At 24.1% G+C, this 16,891-nt stretch overlaps 3 protein-coding genes across 5 annotated transcripts in view; 2 read left to right on the forward strand and 1 right to left on the reverse strand.

The window, feature by feature from the left end:
* The window catches only part of LOC127286015 (kin of IRRE-like protein 3), a 567,542-nt gene extending 552,718 nt beyond the window's left edge, over positions 1-14,824 (reverse strand). Inside the window, exon 1 of one of the 2 annotated variants that reach the window (XM_051312286.1) lies at positions 14,751-14,824. The gene's annotated coding sequence lies outside the window, so the exon portion shown is untranslated. The remainder of the gene's footprint in view (positions 1-14,750) is intronic. The other variant, XM_051312287.1, reaches the window with a different exon arrangement.
* Positions 1,255-6,341, forward strand: LOC127286014 (venom acid phosphatase Acph-1-like). 2 transcript variants are annotated; one of them, XM_051312283.1, is made up of 7 exons: positions 1,255-1,375; positions 2,366-2,525; positions 3,003-3,110; positions 4,898-5,127; positions 5,278-5,561; positions 5,813-6,021; positions 6,148-6,341. In XM_051312283.1, the coding sequence occupies exons 2-7, from the start codon at positions 2,433-2,435 to the stop codon at positions 6,289-6,291; spliced, it is 1,068 nt and encodes a 355-aa protein (XP_051168240.1). In that variant the 5' UTR covers positions 1,255-1,375; positions 2,366-2,432; the 3' UTR covers positions 6,292-6,341. The 2 variants fall into 2 exon arrangements, with proteins under 2 accessions (XP_051168240.1, XP_051168241.1); XM_051312284.1 differs by lacking the exon at positions 1,255-1,375 and adding an exon at positions 2,071-2,113.
* Positions 9,744-16,164, forward strand: LOC127286013 (venom acid phosphatase Acph-1-like). Its single transcript, XM_051312282.1, has 7 exons — positions 9,744-9,794; positions 10,065-10,173; positions 10,613-10,720; positions 10,912-11,141; positions 11,934-12,217; positions 14,651-14,859; positions 15,777-16,164. Exons 2-7 carry the CDS (start codon positions 10,081-10,083, stop codon positions 15,918-15,920), a joined length of 1,068 nt encoding a protein of 355 aa, XP_051168239.1. The 5' UTR covers positions 9,744-9,794; positions 10,065-10,080; the 3' UTR covers positions 15,921-16,164.
* The last annotated feature ends 727 nt before the right edge of the window (positions 16,165-16,891 follow it).

Here is a 16,891-nt window from a genome sequence, read left to right on the forward strand (position 1 = left end):
ATTTATGAAGAAAAAAGGAAAAAAGTGCTAAGAAAAACTAAAAGTTAGTCACAGGTACTTTATATTTGGTAAGGTTTTTTTCAATTTAATGACTTCTCTTTCTCACATTTAATAGATGAAATTTGCAAATTTAGGTTATTTGACAGGCGAACTTGAAAATCATATTTTATGTATTATTTCACATATTTAAATAATTACATCAATTGATAATGATAAATTTATTCATTCTTAGTAAATTACAACAATTTTTTTTATTTTTATGGTAAATTCTGTTTTTTTTGCATATTTTCTAATGGCTAAAAAATTGACAGTTTTCAGCACCTCATAAACTTTAAATTCATATTTTGCAATAAATAATTAAAATTTTAATAAAATTCTTTTCATTTCGTGATCTTGATAACTTCAAAATCATTCCTGCAAAGTATTATAATTTTTAAAAATTAGTCAGCGACGACTTCAGTCGAAATATAATGGATTGACCCAAAAATATTTTAATAAATAAATTAATTATTAAATTAATAAAAATAAAATAAACATTATTTGAACTTTGCCCATATATATTTTCAATAAATAAATAAATTATTTTCTAAAAATTTTATTTGTACTTCATACATATATTTATTATAATTTTAAAAAATTCTTTAAAATATAATAGAAATTTATTCATTGATGCTACATATTTATGTTTTACCTTGCTTTTATCATTAAAATTTTAAATAAAATTGAAGAATATGAAAAATATACAAAAATAAAATATATAAAAATATATTCTTTAAACACATTATTTTGATAATTTCTATAATACTAAAAAATGATTAATAATAATTTAAAAAATTGTAATATACTATATATATAAAAATTCATTCATTTTTGAAAAGAAAAATTTTATGAAACATAATTTTTTTTTTTTATCAGTTGAAAAGAAGAAAAGTAATTGAGAATTTTTTTTTTGAGAAAAAAAAATATTATATTTGATATAGAAATAAGAGTTAACCTATAAGAACAGCGCCGAATTTCATTTCAGGTATAATCGAAAGAAGAAAGGGAAGAATGTATCCTTCTGAAAAAGGAGAATCATAATACGTTACAAAGGAGAGCATGCAATGACGATTGGATTCCTGACCTATACCGGCCACATTAATCGATGTGGATGACAAAGGATATTTCTTTAGGGAGAAATATATTGATGCGGCAACGAGATAGCTCTTCTCTTGATTCTAGAACATTCAGTATTAAATTTTTCATCATGGAACACAAAACTCATAAAAGTTTGAAATTTTTTCTAATGTAAACAAATTGCATTTGCAAGGGAAATTGTTACAGTTAAAATTATTATTATTATTTTTTTTTTATTATTAGTGTTTAAATAAATAAAGTGAGTGAAAGTAATGGTGGTGTTTCTTTTCGCAAAAAAAGGAATTGCAATAGAAATATATTTTTAAATTAAAAATTTTTTCAATTTAATTTACAAATTTTTTAAAAATTGTAAGTTATAAATTTAAAAAAAAATTGGGTTTATAAATAATCCATAATAGAAATATTACTGAAAAAGAAAGAGATTATTTTAATTTTGACACTGCATTTCTGCATTGAAAATTATAATTCATACAAAATAAAAGAATTTTTTGTTTAATTTATAAATAAATTATGTTAAGAAATGAAAAATTATCTTCTGTATATTAGGAACGAAATTATTCTTTTTTTCAATAATTGCTTTCGAATAAAGAATAGAATTTTTTTTACTGTAAATAAATTTGTTTTCTTAAAATTTAGATACTTATGAAAAATGATGATAAAATTCATTTTTTAACAAAATTTAATTAATAAAATTAAATTTATTTTACAATTAATAATATGAAAATAATTTTTATAAGCTTTACAATTTTTTTATGCGCAGAAAAATAGCAATTATTTGCCAGTGGATGAAATTTCTAGAATATTAAAAATAGAAATATAATATAATTAATAACACTTGTATAAATATTAAAATAATATATACTACTTAGAAAAATATGAAATATTTAATATAATTATTATTATTTCTCTTATCTATTGTATATATAAGAAATCTCAAAATTTTACTTAAAAAAATTCTTATTTTCTTCACGTAAAGGTATTTTATGTTTCATTTATTTTTTTTTGTATTAATTTTAATTTCCATTTACCTATTTTTATTTTTCATTAATTAATTAATTATAATTAAAAATAAATTTGCGTTATTTAATATAATTTTTTTTTTTTTGAAAATTTATTAAATATTTTCGAAAATATATTTATGAATTTTAAAATTAATCACAAAATACTCATCAAATTTCAAACGTTATATTTTTTTTTATTTTCACAAAACATTTAATTTTGTTTTCAGTATTCCAATCAATAGAATTACGCATTGTTCTTTTGGAATTAATTCTTACAGTGAGAATAAAACGAAAATGCCTTCCAATTTTATTCTGTTCTTTCTATTCATTGGTATTGTGTTTAGTTGTTTTGTTGCAGCTGATGAAACCCTTCAATTCGTTAATGTGGTAAAAAATTATTATTTAATATAAATTCAAATTTTTCATTTACATTTTATGCTTATATATTTATCTATTATTTATTAATATCTAATTTCATATTAAATTTATTATTTTTAAAAGAGGAAAAATTTTTATTGTAAAATTAGAGTTACCAACTGAAGTCTTCTTTTTTTGTTTTAATGAAAAAAAAATTTATTTGATTAGAATAAAAATTTTCAATTAGTAAATGGTTAAAAAAATGTTTTTTTTTCGTAAAATCAATTAAAATTTTATTAAATTTAAAGAAATTTTATTATTAAAATAAAAAGTATAAAGAAATAATTTTTGAAAATTAAATAAAAAATTTTTTCTTGATAGATATTGGAATAAAAAAAAATAATTGTAAAAGCATAAAAAAATTTACATTGTTGAAATAAATTAACTAAACAAAATTTAGCTGTTCATTTTTATAAATTAAACCCCCTCGTGTAATGAAAATTTCAGGTTTTTCGTCACGGTGACAGAACACCTATTCCACCATACGAAATGTATCCAAATGACCCCTATAATAATTATACTTTCAATCCTCCCGGATATGGACAATTGACAATAGTAAGTTATTACTTTCAAATATTATTATTATTTTATGAATTTAGTTAACTGTAAATTAAATTATACATACAAATTATTATTATAAATTGTAATTTATTAAAAAATTTTATTTTTATTTTTATTTTTTGTCAAAAAGAGACATTTAATTATCGTCCTATAAAAACGGCACTGAACGTGAAAAAATGATAAAAATTTATTTTAAAACACTTTCTTCTCGAAACACGAACACTTTTTATAAAATTGTCCAAAATATCCTGGATTCTTGTTTTATAAATTTCCAAAATCCAAAATATTGTACGAATTCATGGAAAAAAGCGATTGCAAATTGAAAAATAGAAAAGTAATATAATGACAGGTTCTTTACAATCTGTCGCCGACAGATGGCAGAAGCATGCAGGAGGCACAAAGTCGCAATTGTCATTATATTACTTTCCTATTTGCAATTTTGAAATCGCATTTTTGCATGGATTTGGACAATCTTTTAGATTTAGGAAAATAAAATAAAAATCCTTGGTACGTTGGCCGATTTTATAAAAAGTATCCTTGTATCAAGACAACTTTTTAAGAATTTTTTAAGAACTTTAAACCAAAAAAATTAAATTATATTAATTTAAAAATTCATAAAAGTTCAGTTAAGTGAAAATCGTTCAATAGAAATTTTTCGATATGAAAATTAGTTTTAAATATAAAATTCACAGTTGGAAAAATATCACACTACAATTACAGCTGTGTCAAATTTTAATATTTCCAAATTAATATTTTAAAAATTAAAAATTAGCGTGAACCATAATATAGCCCTGCACAGTAAACTTGGTTATTGTATCTTTTTCTATTGCAACGTTTTGATGCACTTAAGTTATATCAAAAAGAGATCGTTTTGTGTATCATTTTTAGAAATGATACATGAAACGGTCTTATTTTTTGATGCAAAAAATTTAATCAATTTATATCAATCATGGCCGAATTGAATCGACTCAAAATTAAACGAATTTTTTTCAGATATTTTGGTAATAGTACAATTGCGCAGACCATTTCACTATTTAATTTGAAAATGAAAATAACAGAAAATCAAAGACAATGTGCAATTCGATAATTAAAAAGTGACAGCTTATAGACATAACCTAAAATGCATGAGAAAAAATTTGTCGATAAAATCAATATAGCCGAGCTTTTTAGAAGGTAGATGGCAGCACTCATCTATTTTCTTTCTTTAAATTTTTTCTGAATCGTTTTTATAAAAAGCAAAACTGCCATCTACCTTCTAAAAAGCTCGGCTATATTGATTTTATCGACAAATTTTTTCTCATGTATTTTAGGTTATGTTTATAAGCTGTCACTTTTTAATTATCGAATTGCACATTGTCTTTGATTTTTTGTTATTTTCATTTTCAAATGAAATAGTGAAATGGTCTCCGCAATTGTACTATTACCAAAATATCTGAAAAAAATTCGTTTAATTTTGAGTCGATTCAATTCGGCCATGATTGATATAAATTGATTAAATTTTTTGCATCAAAAAATGAGACCGTTTCGTGTATCATTTCTAAAAATGATACACAAAACGATCTCTTTTTGATATAACTTATGTTCATCAAAACGTTGCAAAGATTTGATGCAATTTTTGGTCTCAATTTGATAATTTTAGGAAAACTGTGCTGCGGTTGACATAAGTTTTAGAAAAAGAATATTAATTGCAATATTATTATTTTCAATAAAAGAAAATTTATAGAAAAAAATGTAATATAGAAAAAAATTTGTCAAATAAAATATGTTTTACACATTTTTAGAGTGGGGAAATTAGAGCTTCTAAATTGGGAGGAATTCTGTGCGACAAGTATTGTGAATTTTTAGGTAACGACTATGTACCTGGCTCAATTGAAGCTCGTAGTACAAATTTTAATCGAACAAAAGAATCATTAAGTTTACTTTTAAAAGCATTATATCCAGGATATGCTATTGAATCAACTTATCAGCCATTGGAAAATGACACATTACTGTTTCCCTTATTTTGCAAACTGTAAGTGTGAATGGACAAAAAAAAAAGATTTTTGTTATCTCTTTCTCTCAAAAAATATAATATTTCTATAACATTTATTTATTATTTTACTTTCTTTCTTTTATTTTTATATTTTTTGTACCTTATTATTTTTATCATATATTCGTGCAGATATAGTGAAAAGTACTCAGAGATGCAAAACCGAAAAATAGTTCAGAGAGAATTTGGAGATTTCTCTGATTTGGAAAGGAATCTTTCGATATGGACAGGAAAAGAAATTAAAACTTTACATGATGTCGCCTTAATTTGGGTAACATTGGAAACTGAAAAATTTATGGGCTTAGAATTACCAGAGTGGACCAAAAATGTTTATCCAAATGGTGATATTCTTAATGCTGTTGTTGCTTATTTTAAAATTATGAATTACGGCGCGGAACTTAAAAGACTTAATGGAGGTAAAAAAATTCTAAAAAATATCTGTTCAAAATTTAATTTCAATCAAAAGATATAACGGATTTTTTTTTCTTTTATAAAACTTTTATTTATTGAAAATATTTTCTTGAATTTTAGAAATCTAAATTCATTTTCATGAATCTAAAAATATTTTAAAATTAAAAAATCTGTTAAATTTTAAATCTTTTCATAATATTGATTTTATTAACATAAATAATGGAAATTAAATTTTTCTACATCTGCTGAATTTTAGGTATGCTTGTTCGAAAATTCACGGAAGATATGGATGCTGTAAGGAATGGTACAATGGACAAAAAAAGAAAATTAATGTTGTACAGCGCACATGACATTACTGTTGTTGCTGTTTTAAATGCATTGAATGTTTACTATCCACATGCACCTCAATTTTCTTCAGCTGTTATTGTCGAACTACATCTTATAGATAATGTTTATTACGTAAAGGTAAAACAAAGAATTTAAAAATAAAATTATTAATTATATTATTAAGTTGTAATTAAAATTATTATTAATTAATATAATTAATAATAATAATTCCTTTTCAAATAAAACAATTTTTTATATTTACAGATTTTATATTATTTGGGCGAACCAGAGAAGATGGTTGAATTACAAATTCCAAATTGTGATCTCTTATGTCCATTGGATCAATTTAAAAATTTAACAAAAGAAATTATACCATCTGATTTTGAATGGAATTGTGGAAAAATTTAAAAATCTATTTTGTACATTTTTACCATAAATAAATTATGTTAGAAAAATTATTCCCTTTTTTTTATTTATAAACTGACAACAAATATGAATCACACAGCACCCAAAATTCCCTCAAACTTGTATGAACTTTGCCACTGAAGTTTCCTAACCTCGCCATGTGAGGTTCTGTCAAGTTTCAGGGAATTTTGGATGCTGTGTGGGGATTAATTATCCATTTTTATAAATTAAATATTTATTTGTTTAAAGAAATTATTATTTGAATTATTAATTACAAATGACATTTTGTCTTTCTTTAGAATGACTTAAAAATCAATATTATGAAAAATTTAAGAAAAATATAATTGTTGACTATTTTTGAATTTTTTTTTTACTAACTTAGAAATTTTATTTTATAAAAAAATGAAAATTTTTTTACATACAATTTGCCTGTTCAAAAACGAGAATTAAAAACTGGTGCTCAATGTATATAATACAAAAATAAATTTCCTCCCCCCAAAAATTTTTTTGTTATATTCCGTAAGTTTGCGCCAAGCTTGCCATAAGATTGCCAAGCAAGCTTCTGTGCTGATTGGCAAGGTTATTTGTCAACCTTGCTCCAACCTTGCGACTAGCTTACCGTGCAAGCTTACTGAGCAATCTTGCGTTAATATTATTGTGCAATCTTGCAGTAACCTTACACTGCAATCTTTCGGTAAGCTTGTAAGCTTACCATGTAAGCTTTAATCAAGTGGGACATTTGAAGCTTGCCGCAAGGTTGCTGCAAGCTTACGTGCTATCTGGGAAAATATAAATAATGGCGCTAAATTTAAAAATGATTTTTTTTGCTTTTCTCTTTTCAAAATCCCGAAATATGAAACACACGTCATCTATTGAACAATATAAAGGTTATTTGATTCAAATGAAAATTATTTGGTTCAATTATATGTATTTATTTGATATAATAGTCATGCGTCTATAACATTTATATATTTATGTATATTCAAACCAAATAAAATTTTTTTATTAGAGCTTGCATACTCTCTAAATCTGAATTAGTAAAAATGTTTACTAATTTGAATTAGTGACTCATTTTTTGCTTCTCAATTAGTAAAATTTTACTAATTATTAGTAAAAGTTACTAATAATTAGTAAAATTTTACTAATTGAGAAGCAAAAAGTGAGTCACTAATTCAAATTAGTAAACATTTTTACTAATTCAGATTTAGAGAGTAAAATGTCAAAAAAAAGTTTAATTAAACGTCTTGCCTAATATTTTCTAATAAAATATAATAAAAGATCTAAAATACAAAAAGCAAATATTTTATTTATATTAAATTAACTTTTCTATCCGCATAACATGCGCTAAAACCTCATATTTTTGTGCGCGTAAAGTGGATATTGGAATTCGAAGTGTTATTTTGATTAATAACGCTTTCAGAGGGGAAAAAAACTCTTGCTCAAATAAAATGCGACTTTCAATTTTTTTATGCTTAGAAAAATACACAAATTATTTATTAGTGGATAAAATTTTAGAATTAATAATAGAAATATATTAAATACACCTGTATAAATAAAATAATATAGGTACTATAAAAAATTATTTTAATTACGTATTTCATGATTATTGTTAACATTTTTTTATAATATATTATTTTTATTATTATTATTATCATTATCAGGGACGGTCAAACGGACGGGCAACAGCCCGGGGCGCTCATTTCATTGGGGCGCCAAAATTTTCATGATGCAAAAATTTTTTTTACATGTTTTTAACAGCTTTTCTAACTTTTCTTCCCGATTGGCTATTTGTCATAATTCTCGTCAACTACCGCACCATGCTCTAGTGAACATTTAATAACTTTATAGAATCTACCTTTTAATTATAACAATAAAGTCACTAAATTATCACTAGAGCAAGATGCGGTAGTTGACGAGAATGATGACAAATGGCGAGTGGGAACTCATCAGAGGTGAATTAAATTTAATTACATTTTTTGCCTGAAAAATACTTAATTACATATTGTCAATTTGATAAGCCTATTTATTTTAGAATGATGCTACTACTTATTCTCAGCCTGCAATTGCATCGTTTTATCATGCAAGCAAAACTGTGTTTGTCAATAGCTTTCAGATAAGTAAAAAAACCGCTGCTAAGTTGAAGTACCTATTTACTTTTTGTGTTCATAAAAAATGAACACTTTGCTTCTCCATGGAGATTTTTTGTGATCAAATTATAGTAAATTATTTGGTATTATAATAATTTTAAGAAGGTGTTAAGTTGTATTTTTTGGGTATTTGCAGAGATAGAATTTTAACATCAATAACTTCGTAATATTTCACAATAAAAGATTCAATAATAGGTCAATTGATTCGTTTTTAAATATTCTCCAAGTTGTCCATAATACTTTTAAAGATACATAAATATTTTTTAATAAATATGGCAAAAAAAGCAGGTTTTTCAAAAATTATCAATTTCAAAATGTTAATAACTCTGGATAAAATAACAGTAGGATATTCGCTAATAGGTCAAAAGATGCGTCTTGAAAAACTCTACAAAACTAGAGATAAATATCTATTGGTGTCAATACATTTTTTTTAAGTTATGGGCAAAAAAATGTTTTTCTTTAATTATTAAAAATTCAATAACTTTGGATAGAATATCAGTAGAATGTTCACTAACATCTCAAAAGATGCGTCTTAAAAAAAACTCTACAAAATTAATGAAAAATATTCATAGGTGTCCTAACATTTTTTTAAAGTTATGGGCAAAAACAATTTTTCAAAAATTTTAAAATGAAAAAAAAATAGTTAATCTTTCTTAATATTGCTCAAAGTACTTTCATTATTTGTCCGCCAGTGAGAACTACAATTTTAAAAAAATTTATCCCTTCAGCTCTTATAGTATTCGAGATATTTAAGAAAATGTAGTGCCCCCACACACACGCGAAACGATATTTTTTAAAAAAGGGATTTTTGAATAACTGAGGTCGAAAAACATAAAAATACATAAAAAAAATCAAGTTCGAAAAATCTCGGTATTACAATACTACCTCCATGAGGAAGCAATACATACAATATTTTTTTTTTTTTTTTGTTTTTTCAGTGTACCCTAAATGTTATTATACACAATTAATTTTTTATATTATATTTAACATTAAAATAAAAGAGGAGGGGGGCGAAAAAATGTATTTTGCCCAGATAGAAAATGTACCTCGGTCCGCCCCTGATCATTACTATTATATATTTTAAATATTAAAAAATATGTAGCGCTAAAAGATATATAGTTTATTTTCAAAAATAGCAAATATATGTCTGTGACGTAATTGTAAAATAAATATTAGGAGTATTTAAATAACAGTTGTGTAAATACTTATGTAATAAAATAAGCAAAAATTAAACTATTGTTTAAATTATTTTATTATTATTATTATTATTATTATTGCTGTCAACTGTTTTATATATATAAATAAGAAGTTGCCTGCAATATTGAAAAAGAAAAGAATTTTTATTTTCTTCACATAAAGGTAAATGAATTAAAAAAAAAATTTTTCTAATATCTTTTAAATTAAAAAAAATAAAATAAAATATGTATAAGCTTTAGAATTTTTTTTTCATGTTATATTATCTTTTGGAAATTTAGTTTATTTATGAATTTCAAAATTGGTCATGAAACAATAAAACGAATATTATATACACGCTATTTATCTTATAATTGTAAAATATTAATATTTTTTAGTATGCTCAACTGCAAAACATTAGGTATGCATTGTTTAATTTTTTATTTCTTTTTACAGTGGAAACAAAATAAATATGACTTTCAATTTGACTTTGTGCTTCTTATTTATCACAATTATCTTCAATTGTTTTTCTCCAATTGATTCAACTCTTCAATTTGTTAATGTGGTAAATAAATAAATATAATCATATTTATCGATAAATTAAAAGATTTTTTTCTATTATCATTAGTTCTTTGCCTTAGGTATACTGAAAAAAAAAAATTTATTTGAATCAAAAATAATCGGTTACTTGATTATTATCAATTAAATATTTACTTGAATCAAATAATTTTCATTTGAATTAAATAAACTGTATTTGAACCAATAATTTCTGTATTTGAAAGAAATAACATTTAATTGACTCAATAATTATTTGATGCAAATAAATATTTATTTGATATAATAGTCAAATAACCGATTATTTGAATTAAATAAATTTTTTTTCAGTGTACTTAACGCTTTTTGATATTTTATTGACTCTCTTGAAAATTGAAAAAAAAAATTAATATGAAAAATTTAATTTAATTTTCAAATTTAACGCCCCTATAATAAAATTTGTTTTTCAGGTTTTACGTCACGGTGATAGAACACCTCTCCCACAATATGAAATGTATCCAAACGATCCCCATAAAAATCATACATTCGATCCTCCCGGATACGGACTATTGACACAAGTATAATAATTTTCCAACTATTTCCACAATTATATTATTAAAAAAATTTATAGACATGATCATATTTAGTTTTAACAATAAAAATTTTCATTGTCAATAAATTATTATTTTTTTAAAAGAAAATTTGTAAAAAAAAAAAATATAAAATTAAATTTGCCAATAATTTTATTTTCTATAAATATTATTTTTAGAGTGGTGAAATTAGAGCTTCTAAATTGGGAGTAAATTTATGGAAGCAATATAGTGAATTTTTAGGTAATGACTATGTACAAGGCTCAATTGAAGCTCGAAGTACAGATTCTAATCGAACAAAAGAATCTTTGAATTTACTTTTAAAAGCTCTGTATCCGAATAATATTATTGAATATACTTATCAGCCATTACTCAACGACACATTACTGTATCCCTCACTTTGCAAATTGTAAGTACTGAATAACTTTTTTTCTATTCAAAAAAAAGGGAGGGGGGCGCATGAATTTCCCATAAAAATAATTAGTTAAAATTTATTCATTTAAAAACAATTTTAATTTAACTCAATATATTAATTTAGCAGAATTTTCATTTAAGATAATTTTAAGTGATTTGAATTTTTAAATAACAGAATTTCAAATTCAACGAATTTTCATTTGGACGGATTTCCATTTTCGTAATATTAACAAATCAGAAAATAAGAAAATTGTAATTTGTTAATTTTAAAATTCGCGCCGAAATCTTTCTGTCAATTATATTTGTCGGCCATTCCCAACTTCGGGCAAATAAAAATTCGGTGAATTAGAAATTCTGGACATATTTAAAAATTCGAATCACTTAAAATTCTGTGTAATGAAAATTATGAAAATCCAATTAAATTATATAATATTCTTTTAAATAAATATTTGTATAAAGAAAAATTCTGTAAAATAAAAATTCAGTAGCAAAAAAATTCTTCTATACAAAAAAAATTCTGTGAAATGTTAATTCGAAAAATGATAATTCATCTAAAAAAAATTATTAATCTAATAATTTTAATAAAATTCTTAAAAATTAAAATTTTAATTTATTTTTATGAAAAATTTATGCGTGCAATATTTAAAAGTTATAATTTGTATATAACAATTATTTAACCAATTTTCTTGTACAAAATTAATTAAGTTAATATTAAAATGACAATTTTTTTAAAAAAATTACTTTTAGAGAAAAAAATTATTATTTCAAAAACACATTTTCTTTGCAGATATAGTGAAAAATATTATCAGGTGTTAAATATGACAGAAGTAAAGAGATACGTTGCACAATTTAATGTATTTATGCAATATCTTTCTCTTTGGACGGGGAAAAAAATTGAATCTTTACTAGATGTTGCACTAATTTCGGGAACATTAGACATAGAGAGATATATGGGCTTAGAATTACCAGAGTGGACCAAAGATGTTTATCCAGATGGTGATATGCGCATTGTAGTCAATGCTTATTATAAAATTATGAATTATGACGTGGAAATTAGAAGACGTAATGGAGGTATGTAATTTACAAAAATTCAAAAAAAAAATACCCATTTCTCAAATGCGTCTAAAAAACTTGTGCCTCTGTTCAATTACAGAAAATCCAAAAATTTTGATAAATAATTTCAAAAATAAATTTCTTAAAATTTTCATTTGACAGAATTTCATTAGCTATAGAATTTACTTTTAGACAAATTTTTATTTCTTCAAATTATTATTGAACAGAAATTTCATTTAAACGAATTTTTATATCACAGAATACTTAATGAATTTTTATTTTACATACTTTCTATTTCATCGAATTTGTAAGAATTATTATTTACTAGAGTTTTCATTAGAAAGACTAATAGTTATTTAAAAGAATTTTTATTTTAGAAAAAAATGTAATTAATTAATTAATTATAAAGAAAATTCTTGTTTAATTTTTAAAATGCCGAATTTTTATTTTACAGAACTTTTAATTTGTCCGAATAAATATCTGGCAGAATAATTTAGGCGCTAATTTTTAAATAAACGAATTATAATTTCGTTGATAATTTCAGTTTCATTTTAAAATTAAAGCTAATATTTTTCTGCCAGATATTTATACGGATAAATTGTAAAACTTGTGTAAATTAAAATTCCGCGTTTAAAATTTTTTGTAATAATGTAAATTTGAACAAATGGGAATTCGGCTAGAAAATAATTTTTTGACGTGACAACGTTTTACTCCGGGGTCTAGGGAGCCAGTCAGAAAAATTGTTGTTTATATCGCTGGCCAGAACTCAAAAACTATAACCCAAGAAGCACATAATATAACCTCAATATCAAGGTAATATTACATGTAAGATTCGTAATATAACGTTGTAATATTACAGTAATCATACAGTGATCTTAAAATGTCCGCCTCAAGGTAATATTACCGGTAATGTTACTGTAATATTACGCGCTAATATTAAGGTAATATTACAGTAATATTGCAGTAATATTATACCGTAATATTAAGGTAATATTACAAGAGAATATTACAGTAATATTATGGGAACATTTCTTTACGAAAAAAATCTACCCATCCAGGGAATCGAACCCCGAACTCAAAGCACACGAGTCCAGAGTTTTACCAACAAGCCAAATTGACTTATAATATATTTACGTTTTTTATGCTTTATGAATAACTCAAATCAGTCTGTAATATTACTGTAATATTACCGTTAATATTACAGTAATATTCCCGGTAATATTACCTTGAGGCGGACATTTTAAGATCACTGTAAGATTACTGTAATATTACAGCGTTATATTACGAATCTCACGTGTAATATTACCTTGATATTGAGGATATATTACGTGCTTCTTGGGAAGTCATATTTTCAAGATTTTTGTGTTATTCGATTACTTTCGATCTAATCTCGATGCCAAACTTATTTTTGGGAAATTAAATTTTTTATAGTTTTCTATGTTACCGACCGGTTAAAGATTTAACATGTTAGTATACAGCGCCACTGCTGACAGTATCCACTATACCTATATATGTATAATAGTCAAAATAAACATGGCTGCCGAAGCTGTCACTTTCTTTTGTTTTCGTATCGTTATTGCCAATTGCTGAAATTTTGCACCGGAATAATATCAAAACATAACTTCAATCATGGATGTATTCTGTTCAAGAATTGTTATAATTAACTGGTCCACCACAATTCTTGAACGGAGTAAATCCATAATTGAGGTTATGTTTTTGATATTATTCCGGTGCAAAATTTCAGCGATTGGTAATAATGTGGCATTACGTTTTGAATATTTTTAAAAATTGTTTGGAAATTATTGTCAATTTATTCTAATTTTATGCACTGAAAAAAATTTATTTGATTCAAATAATCGGATACTTGACCATTATGGAATACAAAAATTATTTGTTCAAGTACAATTTATTTAATTCAAATAAAAATTATTTAGTTCAAGTAAATATTTATTAAATAATAGTCAAGTAATCAAGTATTTGTATGAAATAAATTTTTTTTAGTGTGTTTATGTACAAAATAAATACTAAATAATAATCTTATAAAATATATTTTAATTAATTAACAAAGACGTTGTCACGATCAAAATTCTCCGTCCGTGTAATAAATAATGAAAGTATTTAATTCATTAATAAATGATACTAAATTTTATAACTATAGTAAATTTCATAAAAGTTTATTAAAGATTAGTATTTCTTATATGTAAATTTCGCTTTTCACACTATTCTCCACGACTTGAAAATACTTTTACAAAATTTGAAAATGCTTTTATCAAAATTTTTGATAATTATTTTCTTTCCGTGTAGTGCTTTATTTGATAAAAATTACAGAATTTATGATTTTCATCAAATCAACAAAGAAAAAAAATATTTTATTTCTTATTTTTCATAAAAATTACGAAAAACAAATGTTCTAGAAAAAAATATATTTTTGTCCATTTTCTAAAATTTTAGGCATGCTTATTCGTAAATTCACGGAAGATATGGATGCTGTAAGATATGGGACAATGGACAAAAAAAGAAAATTAATGTTATATAGTACACATGATCTTACCGTTGCTGCTGTTTTAAATGCTTTGAAGGTTTATCATTTACATGCGCCTCAATTTTCTTCGGCTGTAATTGTCGAACTACATCTTATAGATAAAGTTTATTACGTAAAGGTGAGACTCAAATTTTACATAAATCTTCATTATCTATTACCATCTATATTTAACCATGACGTCTAGAAATTAAGTATATATGTACATATATATATAGATAACCTCTAAAAGTGTGATACAGGCAATCCCCGCAACCTGCATAATTCGCAACTTGACCATTTCGTATCCTCGCAACCTGACTAAGAAAAGTGTCAGTTCTCGTACGCGAACAGTGTCCAGTGGTCAAATTTTAGTGGTATTAATTTTATAAAAATTTATTAAAACGAAAATATTTTTGAAAATTGAGTATTTTGTCAACGAAAGTAATTATTTTTAATTAATTAAAAAGATTTTATAATATTTTAAATTTTAATGAAAATATAAAAGTTCTAATTAATAATTACATAATTTTAATAAAAATAAATTATTAAATAATTATTTATTTAGTTATTGATGTTTAACAGTCAAAAAATAATTCATTCTATTTTCACTGATAGAAAATTATTTATAATAATATTAAGAATTCAAATATAAATTGAATTCATTTTTCGTCTATTTTGTTTTAATTTTTTATCAAGCTGATATAATAAATATTCATTAACATTATAATTATTAATTATATATGAATTACAATATAACTTGTATATTACAACGCAACGATATAAATTATCATATTCATAATATAATGTTGTGGAGAATATTGTTCCCTATGAACTATAGTCAAAGTATACAGTCCTGAAATCATTGGTTTTTAGTGGTGGGGAAAGTTGGTCAGGTTGCGAGTTTGAGAAAGGGGGAAAAAATTCTGGAAAATAGTCAGATTGCGGGGATTGCCTGTATCAAAATATAAATTTTTACCTTCAACATTATAATTTAATATTTTGTCTCTGAATATTATAATATCCATATAATTAAAAGCACTTTTATCCATTTTTTAGGTTTTATATTATTTAGGCGACCCAGAGAAGACGATAGAATTACAAATTCCAAATTGTAATCTCCTATGTCCATTGGATCAATTTAAAAATTTAACAAAAGAAATTATACCCTCTGATTTTGAATACAATTGTGGAAACGTGTAAAATTGTATTTTCAGAATATTTCATTATATTAGTCGATTATAAAAAAAATAGATGAAATGTAGTTTTCGATGTGACAATATAGAATTTTTTATTTGTTACAAATTTAAATCCACGATTGAATTGCAAAGAAACATTTTTTTTTCTACAAATATATATATATATATTTGTTAGCAACTTTTTTGTCAAATGTATTTGAAAAATTGTTATTTTTTTTTTAGTAAAAATAAAAATAGTTTTTAAGCTCTTTAACATTGTCATCTTTCATTTTGTTCATGAATGGTACTGAAATGGGTGTGCTTTTATACAATTTTATATCCGAGCTTTCCATCTATATATATATATATATCTACCACACACTGCGTTAGAGTTGCACTCAACGAACAGCGTTATCTCTGGATTTGTCGCTGTTGTCAAACACAAATCCAAACACCTCCATGTCGATCACAAACTAATGGATCGTAAAGAAAGATCTTGAATTTTTAACTATTCTTCCTGTTTTTAATTCTATCTCTATATATGTGTGGTATATTCCATTTTACCTCATTTTAGAGTAACATCAACAATTTAAATTAAATTTTATAGTATTATATATATATATATATATTGTTGTTTTTCTCTTATTGGGTGTTTTCGGGAGTTACTGACAGTATACTGACAGTAAAAAATTACCCAATCAGAATAAACATGCTGATGGATCAGCCAATCACAACATACTAACCAGTATACTCATAGCAACTCCTGAAAACACCCATTGATTCTTCCGTTTGCGATTACCATTCCGGTTTACGTTTCCATTGTGCTTAGGCCTTAACAAAATATTAAGCATGAAGTAGGATAAGGAGAGGTAACGCCTGTAGCCAATCGCTAGAAAACTTGACACCATATAGGGGGGACCACAGTAGTACGACTTTCTATTTTCCTACTGTTGACAGCGCTTGCGGTGGGAAATATTTGAATTATATTTTATCACG

The sequence above is a fragment of the Leptopilina boulardi genome, unplaced genomic scaffold, assembly GCF_019393585.1.
Source record: "Leptopilina boulardi isolate dan_hultmark-lab unplaced genomic scaffold, ZJU_Lbou_2.1 LbouV2_342, whole genome shotgun sequence".
In the NCBI taxonomy this organism is placed as follows: Eukaryota; Metazoa; Arthropoda; class Insecta; order Hymenoptera; family Figitidae; genus Leptopilina; species Leptopilina boulardi.

Excerpts from the sequence above, each read along its gene's own strand:
- LOC127286014 (XM_051312283.1), top strand. The coding sequence starts at position 2,433 with ATGCCTTCCAATTTTATTCTGTTCTTTCTATTCATTGGTATTGTGTTT. Across the intron at positions 2,526-3,002 it reads CCCTTCAATTCGTTAATGTG|GTTTTTCGTCACGGTGACAG; the intron begins GTAAAAAATTAT and ends TGAAAATTTCAG. Across the intron at positions 3,111-4,897 it reads GATATGGACAATTGACAATA|AGTGGGGAAATTAGAGCTTC; the intron begins GTAAGTTATTAC and ends ACACATTTTTAG.
- LOC127286013 (XM_051312282.1), top strand. The coding sequence starts at position 10,081 with ATGACTTTCAATTTGACTTTGTGCTTCTTATTTATCACAATTATCTTC. Across the intron at positions 11,142-11,933 it reads TATCCCTCACTTTGCAAATT|ATATAGTGAAAAATATTATC; the intron begins GTAAGTACTGAA and ends TTTTCTTTGCAG. Across the intron at positions 12,218-14,650 it reads AATTAGAAGACGTAATGGAG|GCATGCTTATTCGTAAATTC; the intron begins GTATGTAATTTA and ends CTAAAATTTTAG.